Here is a 12825-nt window from a genome sequence, read left to right as displayed (position 1 = left end):
TACATTCAAATTAGTATACAATCCATTTGGTTGTGACTTAAACTTAATTTCTTTACCTTTAAAACATTGGCTACAAAACTTATTAACATCATGCTTCATCTTTAGAAAAAAAAAAAAAAAAAATGCTCATACAACATATTATAAGTTTTATTAATCTCAAAATGTCTCATCAAGCTACTTTCATGTGCTTCTTTTACAAGCAAATCTCTTATAGAACAATTAGGAACGCAAATCTTACTTTTCTTAAATAGAAATTCATGGAACACATAATAATTATCTACAACTTTTTTCGCAAGACAAGATGCATAAATAGTTTTAAAGTCTTGATCATCTATATAATTCTTTAATATGTTCAACTCCAAGAATTTTTGGACTCAGAGAAGTAAAGAGATTATACCTTCTTAATAATGTATCAACTACCATATTATATTTATTTTTCTTATATTTGATGACTTACGAAAATGTTTCAATAAATTTCACCCACTTTGCATACCTACAGTTCAGTTTACTTAACCATTAAGATACTTCAAGCTTTCATGATCAAAGTGGATCACAAACTCTCTAGACCTTTAAGTAGTGTTGCCACAACTTTAATGCACGAATTAAAGCAAACAATTCTTTATCATAGGTAGGATAGTTCAATGCTGCCCTATTTAGCTTTTTTACTAAAATACATTAAGGGCTTTCTATTTTGCATCAAAACATCATCTATGCCCAAACTACTTGCATCACACTCAATTTCAAAAGTTTTATCAAAATTAAGAAGACAGGTAATGGTGCATTGGTGAATTTCTTTTTAAGCTCATTTAAAAACAACATTCTTTTTAAATGGTGCAACTATGATGCTAAAAACTTTTATAAATCTCCTATAGAAGATATCTAATTTAGGAAAACTCTGAACTTCACTTGCATTTTATGGTTTTGGTCCATCCTTAATTGTTTTAACTTTCTCTTCATCTACTTCTATTCCATTTCTCTTCATCCCAACGCAAACTCCAGTTGCAAAATATGCTCGAGATATTCTTACTCTTGTATGATTGAAGATATAAGTCTTCCATTACAGTTTATCATAGATACAATATTTTACCCTTTGTTATAAGCAAATATCTAAATAGATATTTACCTTCAATCACGACTTACTATAGGTATTTGACCTTTTATTATAAACAAATATCTTAGTACCCATTTATTACTCTCCCTATTTCCTTTGTAATTTATTTAATGATTATAAATAGAGAATTTCAATTTATGTACGGTGGCTCTAACAAATATTCTCACCTTCAACACATGAGTTCTCTTTAGGCATGACAGCTAACTAATATAAGTCTAACATAAGTGTTGAGTGTTATTTATTCCGTAAATTTTTGTAGCTAGTAACATGGTAATTTGTTTCACTACAAGAATTTCAACTTTTCTCGATGCCTAAAAAGGCATAAAAAATGCTTTGAAAAAAGTCGGAAAAGATTTTTCAACGAAAAAAGTTGTCGACAACTTTGCTAGGTGTTCTTTGTTGGTAGAGATTTTGCCAAACCAAATTTGCTTCCAAAATTTTACAAAATAAAAATTAAAAACTCTTAACATACTCATTCTCATGAGATTCATGTTGGCAAAAAAATTTACAAGCATAGGATCAAAACTATAAAACAAGTAACAACCAAATTGAATTAATTTTCCAAAGTAATTAACATAACCAAGTTAGAAAAGTTAAAAAAAACAATCAAGATTACCCAAAACCTTTCTAAAAGTTATAAACATAAACATCTAAACCAATTGTAATATCCCTAAAGTAAGATTAAACAAACTCAAATAATTTTAAGGCGCACATACCAAGTTTAAAGGTTTCTAGGATTCAAGAAGAAATTAAGACATTAAGATACTCAAGTAAGGATAAGGAACTTTAGGTGTGTGTTTCGGACTGTATCGCAAGGAATGCATGAAGCCCTAAATGGAGGTTCCAACTACATGCTTGGAACACAAAAGGCCTTGGACATAGGTTCATATTGTGTCGCTTGGAACACATGAAGCCTTAAACACAGGTTTTTCACGTTCATGTCTTGTACTGTAAATCCTAAGGAAGTGTCTTAAAAAATAGAATGAGAATAGAACATAGCAAAAACTACCAAAAGAACCAAAACCAAGATTAAGATTCATAACAATAATAATAATTAGAACATGGATAACATCCAAGTTTTTAAGATTAAAAACTCAAAACTTCAAAACTCAAAATTCAAAACTCTAACGTCCATGAACTAAATTATGATAAGGACTCAGTATAAAACTATGGATCTAAATTTTCAGATTTAGAACAAGAACAAGTCAAAAAAGAGTGGCATGTCCTAAAAATACGAACAATTAAGAGTCTAGAAGTAGTTATGTCCTTACTGATTCTCTGTACCCATTCAAATTTTTTCATATTTTCAAGTGACAAAAAGGAGTTGGTAGGTGCCATGGCCATGCAGAGCCACACCGATTTCAACTATTTCAATCTTTTAAAGTTGTTTTATTTATCGGGTCTTTTTCGATTCATGACACCAAATAAATCAAATAAAGTAAAAGCTGGTAAATTTATCAAAATTAAGTACAAAACTCAAAGCTACTTTTATAAGTTTATTAGTAAAAATATTTTTAAAATTAAATTAAATTAAATTTTGGAATCATTTTAGTTTGAATTTTTTTTATTACAAATCTAGGCCTTGACTTTTTCCTATCTTTGTAATTTATAAAACATTTATATTTCATGAGAAAATTTTAGTGTATATATTCTAGCGGTTTTTTTCTCTTTTTATTTGTGTAATATAAAACTGTTGTGGTCTTCTCTTTTTTAGGGAAACTATAAATGGAATAAAACGGTGGCTTTACAATATTCGAAGGGCCATTTTCCTTTTTTTTTTTTTTTATTCCTTTTTAATGTGTATGAGAGAATCAAAGAATAAAAGTATTCCCTTAAAATCCTTTTTGGTTGGAATATATATATTTTAAATAAACATCAAGGAGAAAAAAAAAAAACGGAAATGAAAAGATTTGTCCACAAAAATAGAGTGTGATAATGAAAAAATAATTAGACTGATGTGTATTTACATATATTTGAATACTACACTACTAATCGTCGTCGTGTTCGTCGTTAATTTCTCTGAAGAAGGGGTCGAGGAGGAGGTCGGCAGCGGAGGGTCGAGCTTGAGATTGAGCAAGACACTTATCTATGAAAGCCTTGACCTCATGGTTCTTGACCTTGGCAAGGGCCAGTGGCTTAATACCGGAGGACACTTTCTTGTAGATTTTGGCAACATTGTCACATTCACTATAAGGGATTTCCAAAGTGACCAATTCAAGCAAGCACATTCCAAATGAATATATATCCACAAGCTCAGTGTAATGCTCTTCATATAGCTCAGGTGCCATGAATTCTGGCGTTCCAAGCACTGAATGAGCTGAGTGATTCTTTCTCACCGTTGCAGCCAAGCCCAAGTCGCCAATTTTCACCTGCCCGACATTGCCATTCACAAAGAGATTGCTACAATTGAGGTCCCTATGAATAACACAAGGCTCACGAGTATGCAAATAGTGCAAACCCTTAAGAATTTGCTTGGACCATTTCTTCAAAGCCTTCAAAGACACTTGCCTATGCTTCTTCCTATACTCTCTAAGGTTCCCACTTGTACAAACCTCGGTAATGAAATTTAGTGTTCCATGAGCTTTGTCGAGCCATACATCGTACAAGGCAATTATGTTGTTGTTCTTTAAGGTTCTTAACAACGTCACTTCTGAGTATAACCTATCGATCATTGATGGATCATTTGAAAAGCTTCTTAGTTTCACTTGGTTCCAAGCTACCTCAATTCCTTCTTCTTGATCAAATCCTCTGTATACTTTCTTCACCGCACCCGAGCCGAGAAGCTCGCCGTATCGCCCATATCGACCCGTTGGATTCACTTCTACAAACGCCTCGGAGTCCTTCTCTGATGAATCTTTCATTACACTAGGCATCTTAAAATAAAAAAGTGATGAATTGGAACAAATATTGGTGAAATTAAAAGAACCCAGATCAGAATTCGACCTAGAAAGCGAAATTTGGTATGAAAAAAAAGAATTTGAAGGGTTTTTATTGATTAAAGAAACGGAATTTTTTGATCTTTTTACAAAAAGAATGCAATAAAAATGGAAAAGAGAAATAAAGAGTGGGAAAATTACGTACCATAAAGCAGAAATAATTGATGAATTGAGGCAAACTGGAGAGAAGAAACTGCAAATTGAAGGGAAAGTGAAAGTAAGGTGGGAGAGGTGAAGAGATCTGAATTGGGGTATTTATAGGGCGTTGAAAATGTAGGGTTGGTGGGTTTACTTCAAAATTATTTTTATTTTCCATTATAATTTTAATTCCTTTTTGGTTTTTAATAAATAATTAACGTAAAGATGATGGATTTCTAGAAGGAAAAATAGTTAATTTCAATATGGATTTGAATTTAATTAATTGCTTTTCCCATCTAGAAAAATACAAATAAAATTAAATAAATATATAGTAAATACATTTACTATTGAAGTTAATGATACACTAACACTTAGTTTTTAATGTAACATGTATCTGGTTAATAACCTCTCGTTTCATTTTTTTTTATTTTTTAAGAAAATTTGGGAATATTGTTGATAATTCCAAAAAGAATAATAATTGTAATAAATAAATTAAAGTGGAAATGGTCTGGTTGGCAGTTCATGTTGTTTGGGTTGGAAGAAAATATATGTAGATTACCAAAAAAAAAAAAAGTCAAAAGGAATTGCGTTGGCTCCACATGGTTAATATATGTCGACAACGTGTGGGCCAGTGGGAATGGTAACGCGGTGTGCAGATGGGCTCGGTCGCCTGGCAATTTTGAATTATCTAATTTCAAGGAGACTTGTTTTCCACATGGTATGGTATGGTATGTTGATTAAATTTCTTATTATTATAAAACAAAAGCACAAGAAATGTTTTGACCTATATCAACATGTAAACCGCACGATTGAGCTCTCTTATGCATGCCTTGCTACGGAGTTATACCTATCAATCGCTTAAGTGCGTAGTAATCCGTAATTTGAACTTTGACTTGGTCATATCTAGGAGTATAACGACTCTAGTTTTCTACTAACTTTTATTACCATATGTATGTGCGAAAATATTCATTAAAAACGACTTCATACAAAAATGATAGGGACTTACATGTTTAAGAGAAAAATCTTAAAACAATACAAAGGAAATATTAAAATAAACGTAAGTAAATATAAAAATAGCAATACCCTATACTAACCTAATATCTACGAAATTAAATGCAACTACCCTATTGCATGTGTCATGGTCTTTATTCGGGATGCTGTCATCAACTCCATAGAGGTGTTTTGCCTTCACCTAAAATTTAAAAGTAGCACATGACTTGAGTATTTTGAAATACGATCCTAAATTTTCACATACTCAGAGTCACTACTAACATCTCATGTTCATCTATAATGCGAAAATATAAATCTTTATAGCGTAAACTTCAAAAAACACTTAAAAGAATTTCTCATCTGGAAAACACAACCATGATCTTACGTGTTTAAATACGAAATACTGAAATTTAGAGAAAATAAAAGCAATACAAGATAATTAAAAACAATGAAATGCATAACAATCTATTCTAACCTAAATGTAGAAATTTAAATATGAATCTACCCTATGCACGTGCCACAATCTCTGCTCGCGATGTCACTGTCCTCCGTACGAGTGCGCCTTGCCTTTACCTGAAAAATGATGTGGCACACGGCCTGAGAATACTCAGTAAGTGGCCCCACTATAGGGCGTCATGCAAATGCAAACACATGCAATCATGATTTAGGAACCTATCTCAAACATCATAGGGGTGGCCTCCAGTCTCGGACAATAATGATTTAGGGACCTATCTCAAAGATCATCATCATAGTGTGCACGTCCGCATTCATCATCATATTGTGCGCGTCCACACTCATCATCTTTAGGAGAAGTAGCTCTATGCTTATAAACATATAATATGCATGAGGTCCCTCTAAATCCATCGTAATGTCTCTTTTGACACTACCCTCTAGTCTCGTCTCTTTGTTACTCTAGGTAACACATACTCGTGGATATTTATATTAGTATCATTTTCATGCTCTTAGGGTTGTGTCCTATGTCGATCTAACGACATGATGCAATATGACACTTATCATCATATAACATGCTCAATATGGAAAACATCATCATATTAAGGTAAACGTCACACAATCATGATACTCATCATACTCATCATAATGCCATAAAGTGCATCAAGCATATCAAGTACGTCATTCATCGAAATATAGGTGCACTACGCACATCAACACGTATCATAACTCACACATCATCATAACTCGTACATCATCATAACTCATACATTATCAATATTGTAATAACCCAAAAATAAATAAATAAATAAATAAAGATACAAATAAAAATAATTATAAAAAAAAAAAGATTAAGTTTAACAAAGAAAATAAATAAATAAATGAATAAATAAACAATCATTCTCCACTTCTCTCCCATCTCTAACTGCAGTCGATTTCTCCTTAACCCACCTCTATCACGGTTGGTGCGAAATAGATTTGAGAACCCAATGTTCTCTCCTTCACCCACCTTTATCACACGTCTATTACAGTTGGTGCAAAATAGATTCGAGAAAACAGAAATGACATAGCGAATTTAAGAGAGATTTAAATTAAAACTACAGAAGAAATACAATAGATTTGTGTGACTGTTTGATTAATCCACCACACCCAAATGGTGGTGAGAGTTCTCTTATTTATAATCATTTACAGAATACAGAAATAAGATAAATTACAAATAATAAGGAAATAGCGATAAAAGGAAAGAATAATAAATGAATACAATATATTTGCATTTAATAAAAGGGCAAATATGGTAACCCGTCATGTAAGGCAAATATCTAGATATTTGCCTTATAATGAACGGTCAACTATCCTTAACACCCCCCGCAAGCTGAGCGTCGGATTTGAACGAACATGAAGCTTGGATCTGAAAAATTCAAAGAGAGGTCGAGTAATACTCTTTGTGAAGATGTCAGCAACTTGGAGATGAGAGGGTACATATTGTGTGCGAAGTTTGCCAGCGATAACAAGTTCTCGAAGAAAATGATAATCTAGTTCAACATGTTTGGCCCGCTTGTGAGAAACAGGATTAGAGCTCAAAAAAATAGCACTTTTGTTGTCACATAAGAGTAAGGGTTGCTGTGAAATAGGGACCTTGAGGTCATGCAAAAGATGCGTAACCCAAAGAAGTTCAGCAGCAGTTGTGGCAAGAGCACGATACTCAGATTCACAGCTGGAGCGTGATACAGTAGGTTGCTTTTTGGCACTCCAAGAAATGAGATTGTTACCAAGATAAATAGAATAGCCGGATGTAGAACGACGAGTATCGGGACAACCAGCCCAGTCAGCATCCGAATAAGCGACTAGCGTACTAGGAACAGTGGATGGACGAAAGGTAAGACCAAAGTGGAGTGTTCCTTTGACATAGCGAAGAATACGTTTGACAGCAAGAAAGTGATCTGCAGTAGGGGCATGCAAGAATTGACTGACAGAATTGACAGCATAGGCAATATCTGGACGCGTAATAGTCAAGTACTGAAGGGCGCCAACAAGAGATCTGTAGAGAGTAGGATCAGATAAAGGAGAACCATCAGCAGTCAGGTGTTGAGAAACAACCATGGGAGTGTGAACTGGTTTGCTATCGAGCAACTGAGCACGAGTAAGAATATCTCGAGCATATTTTAGCTGACTGATAAAGAGACCATCAGGAGTGGGTGAAGCTTCAAGACCAAGAAAGTAACTGAGAGAACCCAAATCTTTGGTAGCAAACTCAGAATGAAGCTTGCGAGTAAAGCTGTTAATAAGAGATGAGTTGTTGCCGGTAACAATAATGTCATCAACATAAAGAAGCAAATAGATAAGGTTAGATTGCTGATGAAAGACAAGAAGGGACGTGTCAGCGCGACTGCAAGAAAACCCAAGTGTGAGAAGAAATGAGCTAAAACGCTGAAACCAAGCACGAGGAGCTTGCTTTAAGCCATAGAGAGCTTTCTTTAATAGACAAACATGCATAGGAAATCGAGGATCAACATACCCAGGAGGTTGTTCCATATGAACACGTTCAATAAGCGTTCCATTGAGAAAAGCATTCTTGACATCAAGTTGTCGAAGAGGCCATTTATTTGTGACTGCAATAGAAAGCACAACACGGACAGTGGTAGCTTTGACAACCGGACTGAAAGTGTCAGTGTAGTCAAGACCAGGAACCTGAGTATAACCTTTGGCAACGAGACGAGCCTTGAAACGCTCGACGGATCCATCGGGCAAATATTTAATACGAAACACTCATTTAGAGCCCACGATGTTAGTGTTGGCAGGGCGAGGAACCAAAGTTCAAGTATCATTTTGTTGTAACGCTCGAATTTCTTCATCCATGGCAGCCACCCAAGCAGGATTCTTAGCCGCAGATTTGAATCCTTTTGGCTCAGTGGATGCAAGAAGAGCAGAGAGAAGTCCAGATGAGCCCAACATACCAAGATTTGCTGGATGACAAGTCTTGAATATACCAGCTTTGGCGCGTGTGATCATAGGATGAGTTCCCAAAGAAGAGAAATCAATAGGAGGTTCAATAGAGGTCGAATTAGAAGTCAAGGGTGGCAAAGTGGAACCTGCAAGAGAAGTATCAACCTGCACAGACTCATCTACAAGGTCAGAACAAATATCACACGGGGATGAACTGGATTGAGGAATGTGCGGTGATGAAGTGGTAGGGGGGGATGAATCAATATGATGAAGATGTGGTTCCAAGAAATTTGAAATAGGAATAGTGGAAAGAGGTTGGGCTTGGGAGCTAGGAATAGCAGGAAAGTGAGTTTCATCAAATTGAGCATGGCAGGTGATATATAGCTTAGTGGTGGCGAGATCAAGACAGCGGAACCCTTTATGAACAGGACTATAACCCAAATAAATACAAGGAATGCTGCAGGGAGAAAGCTTGTTAGGCATATAATCACGCAAATAAGGATAAACACGACAACCAAAGGGATGAAAATTGTCATAATGTGGAGTGTAACCATAAAGGAGTTCAAAGGGTGACTTACCTCCAAGAAGTGGAGTAGGCAACCGGTTGATAATATAAGCTGCAGTGCTGAAGGCGTCAACCCAAAAACGAGGAGAAAGATGAGAGTGAACGAGAAGGGCCAAGCCAGTCTCAGTCACATGACGATGTTTTCTCTCAACACGACCATTTTGAGCAGGTGTATATGGACAAGAGAGTTGATGGTGGATGCCAGAATTACGTAAATGAGTCTTGAAACAAGTACTAGTAAATTCGGTACCACCATCGCTTTGAAATACCTTGATACGAGAAGAATATTGATTTTCCACAAATTTTTGAAATTGAAGAAAAATATCAAAAAAATCAGATTTAAATTTTAAAGGGTAAAACCAAGTGAATCGAGAATAATCATCAATAAAAATAGCATAATAAAGAAAACCCGAATTTGATTTGATGGGAGAATTTGATTTGATGGGAGAAGGACCCCAAAGATCACAATGAATAAGATCTAACACATGAGACGACCTACGTTCATTGCGGGAATAAGGCAATCGATGACTTTTCGCAAGCTGACAAGTATTACATAATGATGGAGAAGGCAATAAAGACGTAAGAGAAAGATGATCTTTTTTATTTAAAAAAGAAATAACATAATGATTCACATGACCCAGACGAGCATGCCATAAATCATATGAAGCACGTAAAGATTTGCTTTTAAGGGCTGAAATAAAAGCAGAGTTGCCGCGCTCCAGCACATATAGCCCTCCATCTCTTTTACCGGTTGCCACCACCCTTCCCGTTTGATGATTTTGGATACTAATAAGATTATTAGTAAATGTAACGGAGAGAGGAAAATCAGACGTTAATTTACTTATCGAAAGAAGATTTTTAGTGAGGTGAGGGACAACCAAGACATCTAATAAGTGAATATTTGGAACAGGAGAAAGAGTACCGGTGTGGGTAATGGGTAGGGATGCACCGTTTCCTACGATCACAAAGTCCTTACCCGTGTAATTTTTAGACTGATCTAGAATTGATGGGTCGACAGTCATATGGACCGAAGCGCCAGTGTCCAGAAACTAATCAGCAGCATCGGGTCCAGCAATAGAACATGACGTGTTAAAGGCTTCAGCAAGGTGAGCATGAGAAGAATCAGGTCGAACATACCGTTGGTTGCAGCGGTCAGCATAATGGCCCTCTTTACGGCATATTTGGCAATGAGGTGGTCGACGACCCTGACTTGAGTGAGTTAGTCCTCGATTAGAAGAGTTGTTTTTGTGAGAATAAGAACGACCTCGCTGGTTGGTAAAGGAAGCAGGGTGACTTCCATGGGTGCGACCACGATTAGTGGCTGTGAATGCTGTAGGAGTGAAGTCAGAGAACTCAAGGGAGCGCTGAAACAACTCAAAACTTTTAGTTTTAGAGACTAGATCTGCAAAACAGGGGATAGGGGTGAGAGCCATCTGAGCAGTAGAAAAAGCTGAAAATTTGGTGCTGAGTCCACGAAGGAACCAGTGCACTTTATCAATGTCCTCGACGGGTCTGCCAATGGCATGAAGTTGGTCACAAATTTTTTTGAAGGCACGGGCATACTCAGCAACAGGTTTTGTGCCACGTTTACATCACGTGCAGTAGAGAGACCAACGACAACAACCATGGCTTCCTCAGTGAGAGAGGAGAGCAGGAGACAGAGAAGTTGTTGATCGGCTGCTCTCCATGCCAAATATTTGGGGTTGAATGTGGAGGAGGTTTCTGGTTCAAAGCGAGGTGGTGGAACCATAATTCCATCGACATAGCCCAACATGTCTTGACTCTCAAGGAGAGGGAGAAGTTGGCTTTTCCAAAGAAGATAATTGGAGGAAGAAAGTTTGATGGTGATCATATGGATTAGAGTATTGAAAGGAAGAAGATGATAACAAGATTCGGAAGCCATAGAGAAGAAAGGATTAGGGTTGTTAAACCGAAAGGGCTCTGATACCATGTGAATGTTTGATTAATCCACCACACCCAAATGGTGGTGAGAGTTCTCTTATTTATAATCATTTACAGAATACAAAAATAAGGTAAATTACAAATAATAAGGAAATAGCGATAAAAGGAAAGAATAATAAATGAATACAATATATTTGCATTTAATAAAAGGGCAAATATGGTAACCCGTAATGTAAGGCAAATATCTAGATATTTGTCTGATAATGAACGGTCTAACTATCCTTAATAATTTGGAAGAAAAAAAAGGAAATACAGAAATAAAGAAAAAGTAAAATCTTGGAAGTAAGAATCTAATGAATGGCCAATAATATTTGTTTACAGAACTAAAATAAATAAACATAGGCATCGGTCCAGTAACCATATCTTCCCTAAAAGAGGAAGGGTAGAAAATAAATATTTAATGAAAATAAAATTATATACATACCATATTCTAATTATAAAGTCTCCCATGCTCACGAACCATGAACCATGGTATAATTTAGAGAATTGAAATTGAAATAGATGTGGTTCATATAGGTCAAAATCGAACTTTCTTAAAGATAAATGGGTGACACCAGCCTAAGCTAATCAGGTAAGTGGTCTTACTATCGGCATAGTTATATTTGATGTTGACACGTGCCCCTTGAATCTGCATGTGTCATATATATTGATATGTGTGAATTCTTTGTGGATCTATATGCTTCTGATATGTTATGTATATGTTATAATATGTTAATTGTATGATGATAATTACGGTACAATGTGTTCAATGATATGTTTGGGATATGATACGAGAAGGATGCACCAAATGAAATGTAACGATAAGAGTAAGATACGTTCATGAAACGTTAAGGTTAGGTTACATACCAAAGTGCTATGGATATAAGAGATTGATAAAAGAATAGAGTTAGGTTATGGGTAGAAAGGGATAAGTTTGTGATAGCTTGATAGAACGATAGCGATAGGATACGTTCCTGTGAGGCTATAACTAAGGTACATTCATGTAACGATATGACTGTGATAGGTATAAGAACGTTAAGGCTATGATAAGTTAGGGAACGATATGACCACGAAGTGTTTACGATATGATATGATTATGATACGACATGTGAATGACGTATATATATATATATGTTGTCATATGATATGAAAATGATATGAAACATATTGTGGTACGAGATATGTGATAAATTGATTGTTTATGATATGATATATTCTGATGCAATATGTTATGGTATGATATGTATATGATGAAATGTTATGTTAAAAACATGGAATGTTAGTTATGTCTCCTAAATTGTGTGTATACAGCATGATATGAATGACATGAAATCACGATAAATGGCATGAAATATAACCCCGTTAGAATTATGTATGATATGAGAACTGAAAAATGAAAAACGATATGATATGAATGATGAACGATATCTAAAACGATATGATATGTACAGAATTCTAGCAGGGTTCTATTAAATGATAATGAAAACAAAAAAATATTAGGACCTCATGCATTATGTGTGCTCATGCATTCGGGGATACCCCTATTTCATCACGAGGGTACAGACGCGTACACTAATGAACAAGAATACGATCATTATGTTTTATATAATGCTACCATGACGGTTACTAGTTTTAACGGGTGTTTGGCCTAAGGAGCTCTCGGAGTATGCTCGCCAGACAAGAAAAGTGGCCCAGCAATGTGGGAATTGACTGGTGAGTCCATACTCGCACATATGTGTTGTGTGTAGAGT

The 12825-nt window shown here is 35.4% G+C and overlaps 1 protein-coding gene across 2 annotated transcripts; it reads right to left on the bottom strand.

Moving 5' to 3' along the window:
• Nucleotides 1-3024: 3024 nt before the first annotated feature.
• Nucleotides 3025-4263, bottom strand: LOC111498462 (probable serine/threonine-protein kinase WNK11). 2 transcript variants are annotated; one of them, XM_023149725.1, is made up of 2 exons: nucleotides 4193-4263; nucleotides 3025-3984 (listed from the first exon to the last, which is right to left on the bottom strand). In XM_023149725.1, the coding sequence occupies exons 1-2, from the start codon at nucleotides 4193-4195 to the stop codon at nucleotides 3100-3102; spliced, it is 888 nt and encodes a 295-aa protein (XP_023005493.1). In that variant the 5' UTR covers nucleotides 4196-4263; the 3' UTR covers nucleotides 3025-3099. The 2 variants fall into 2 exon arrangements, with proteins under 2 accessions (XP_023005493.1, XP_023005494.1); XM_023149726.1 differs by having other exon boundaries at nucleotides 3025-3976; nucleotides 4193-4258.
• Between the last annotated feature and the right edge of the window lie 8562 nt (nucleotides 4264-12825).

This window comes from Cucurbita maxima, unplaced genomic scaffold, assembly GCF_002738345.1.
Source record: "Cucurbita maxima cultivar Rimu unplaced genomic scaffold, Cmax_1.0 Cma_Scf00025, whole genome shotgun sequence".
Lineage (NCBI taxonomy): Eukaryota > Viridiplantae > Streptophyta > Magnoliopsida > Cucurbitales > Cucurbitaceae > Cucurbita > Cucurbita maxima.
The sequence above is the reverse complement of the archived record's forward strand: the minus strand, read 5'-3'. Positions and strand labels throughout refer to the sequence as shown.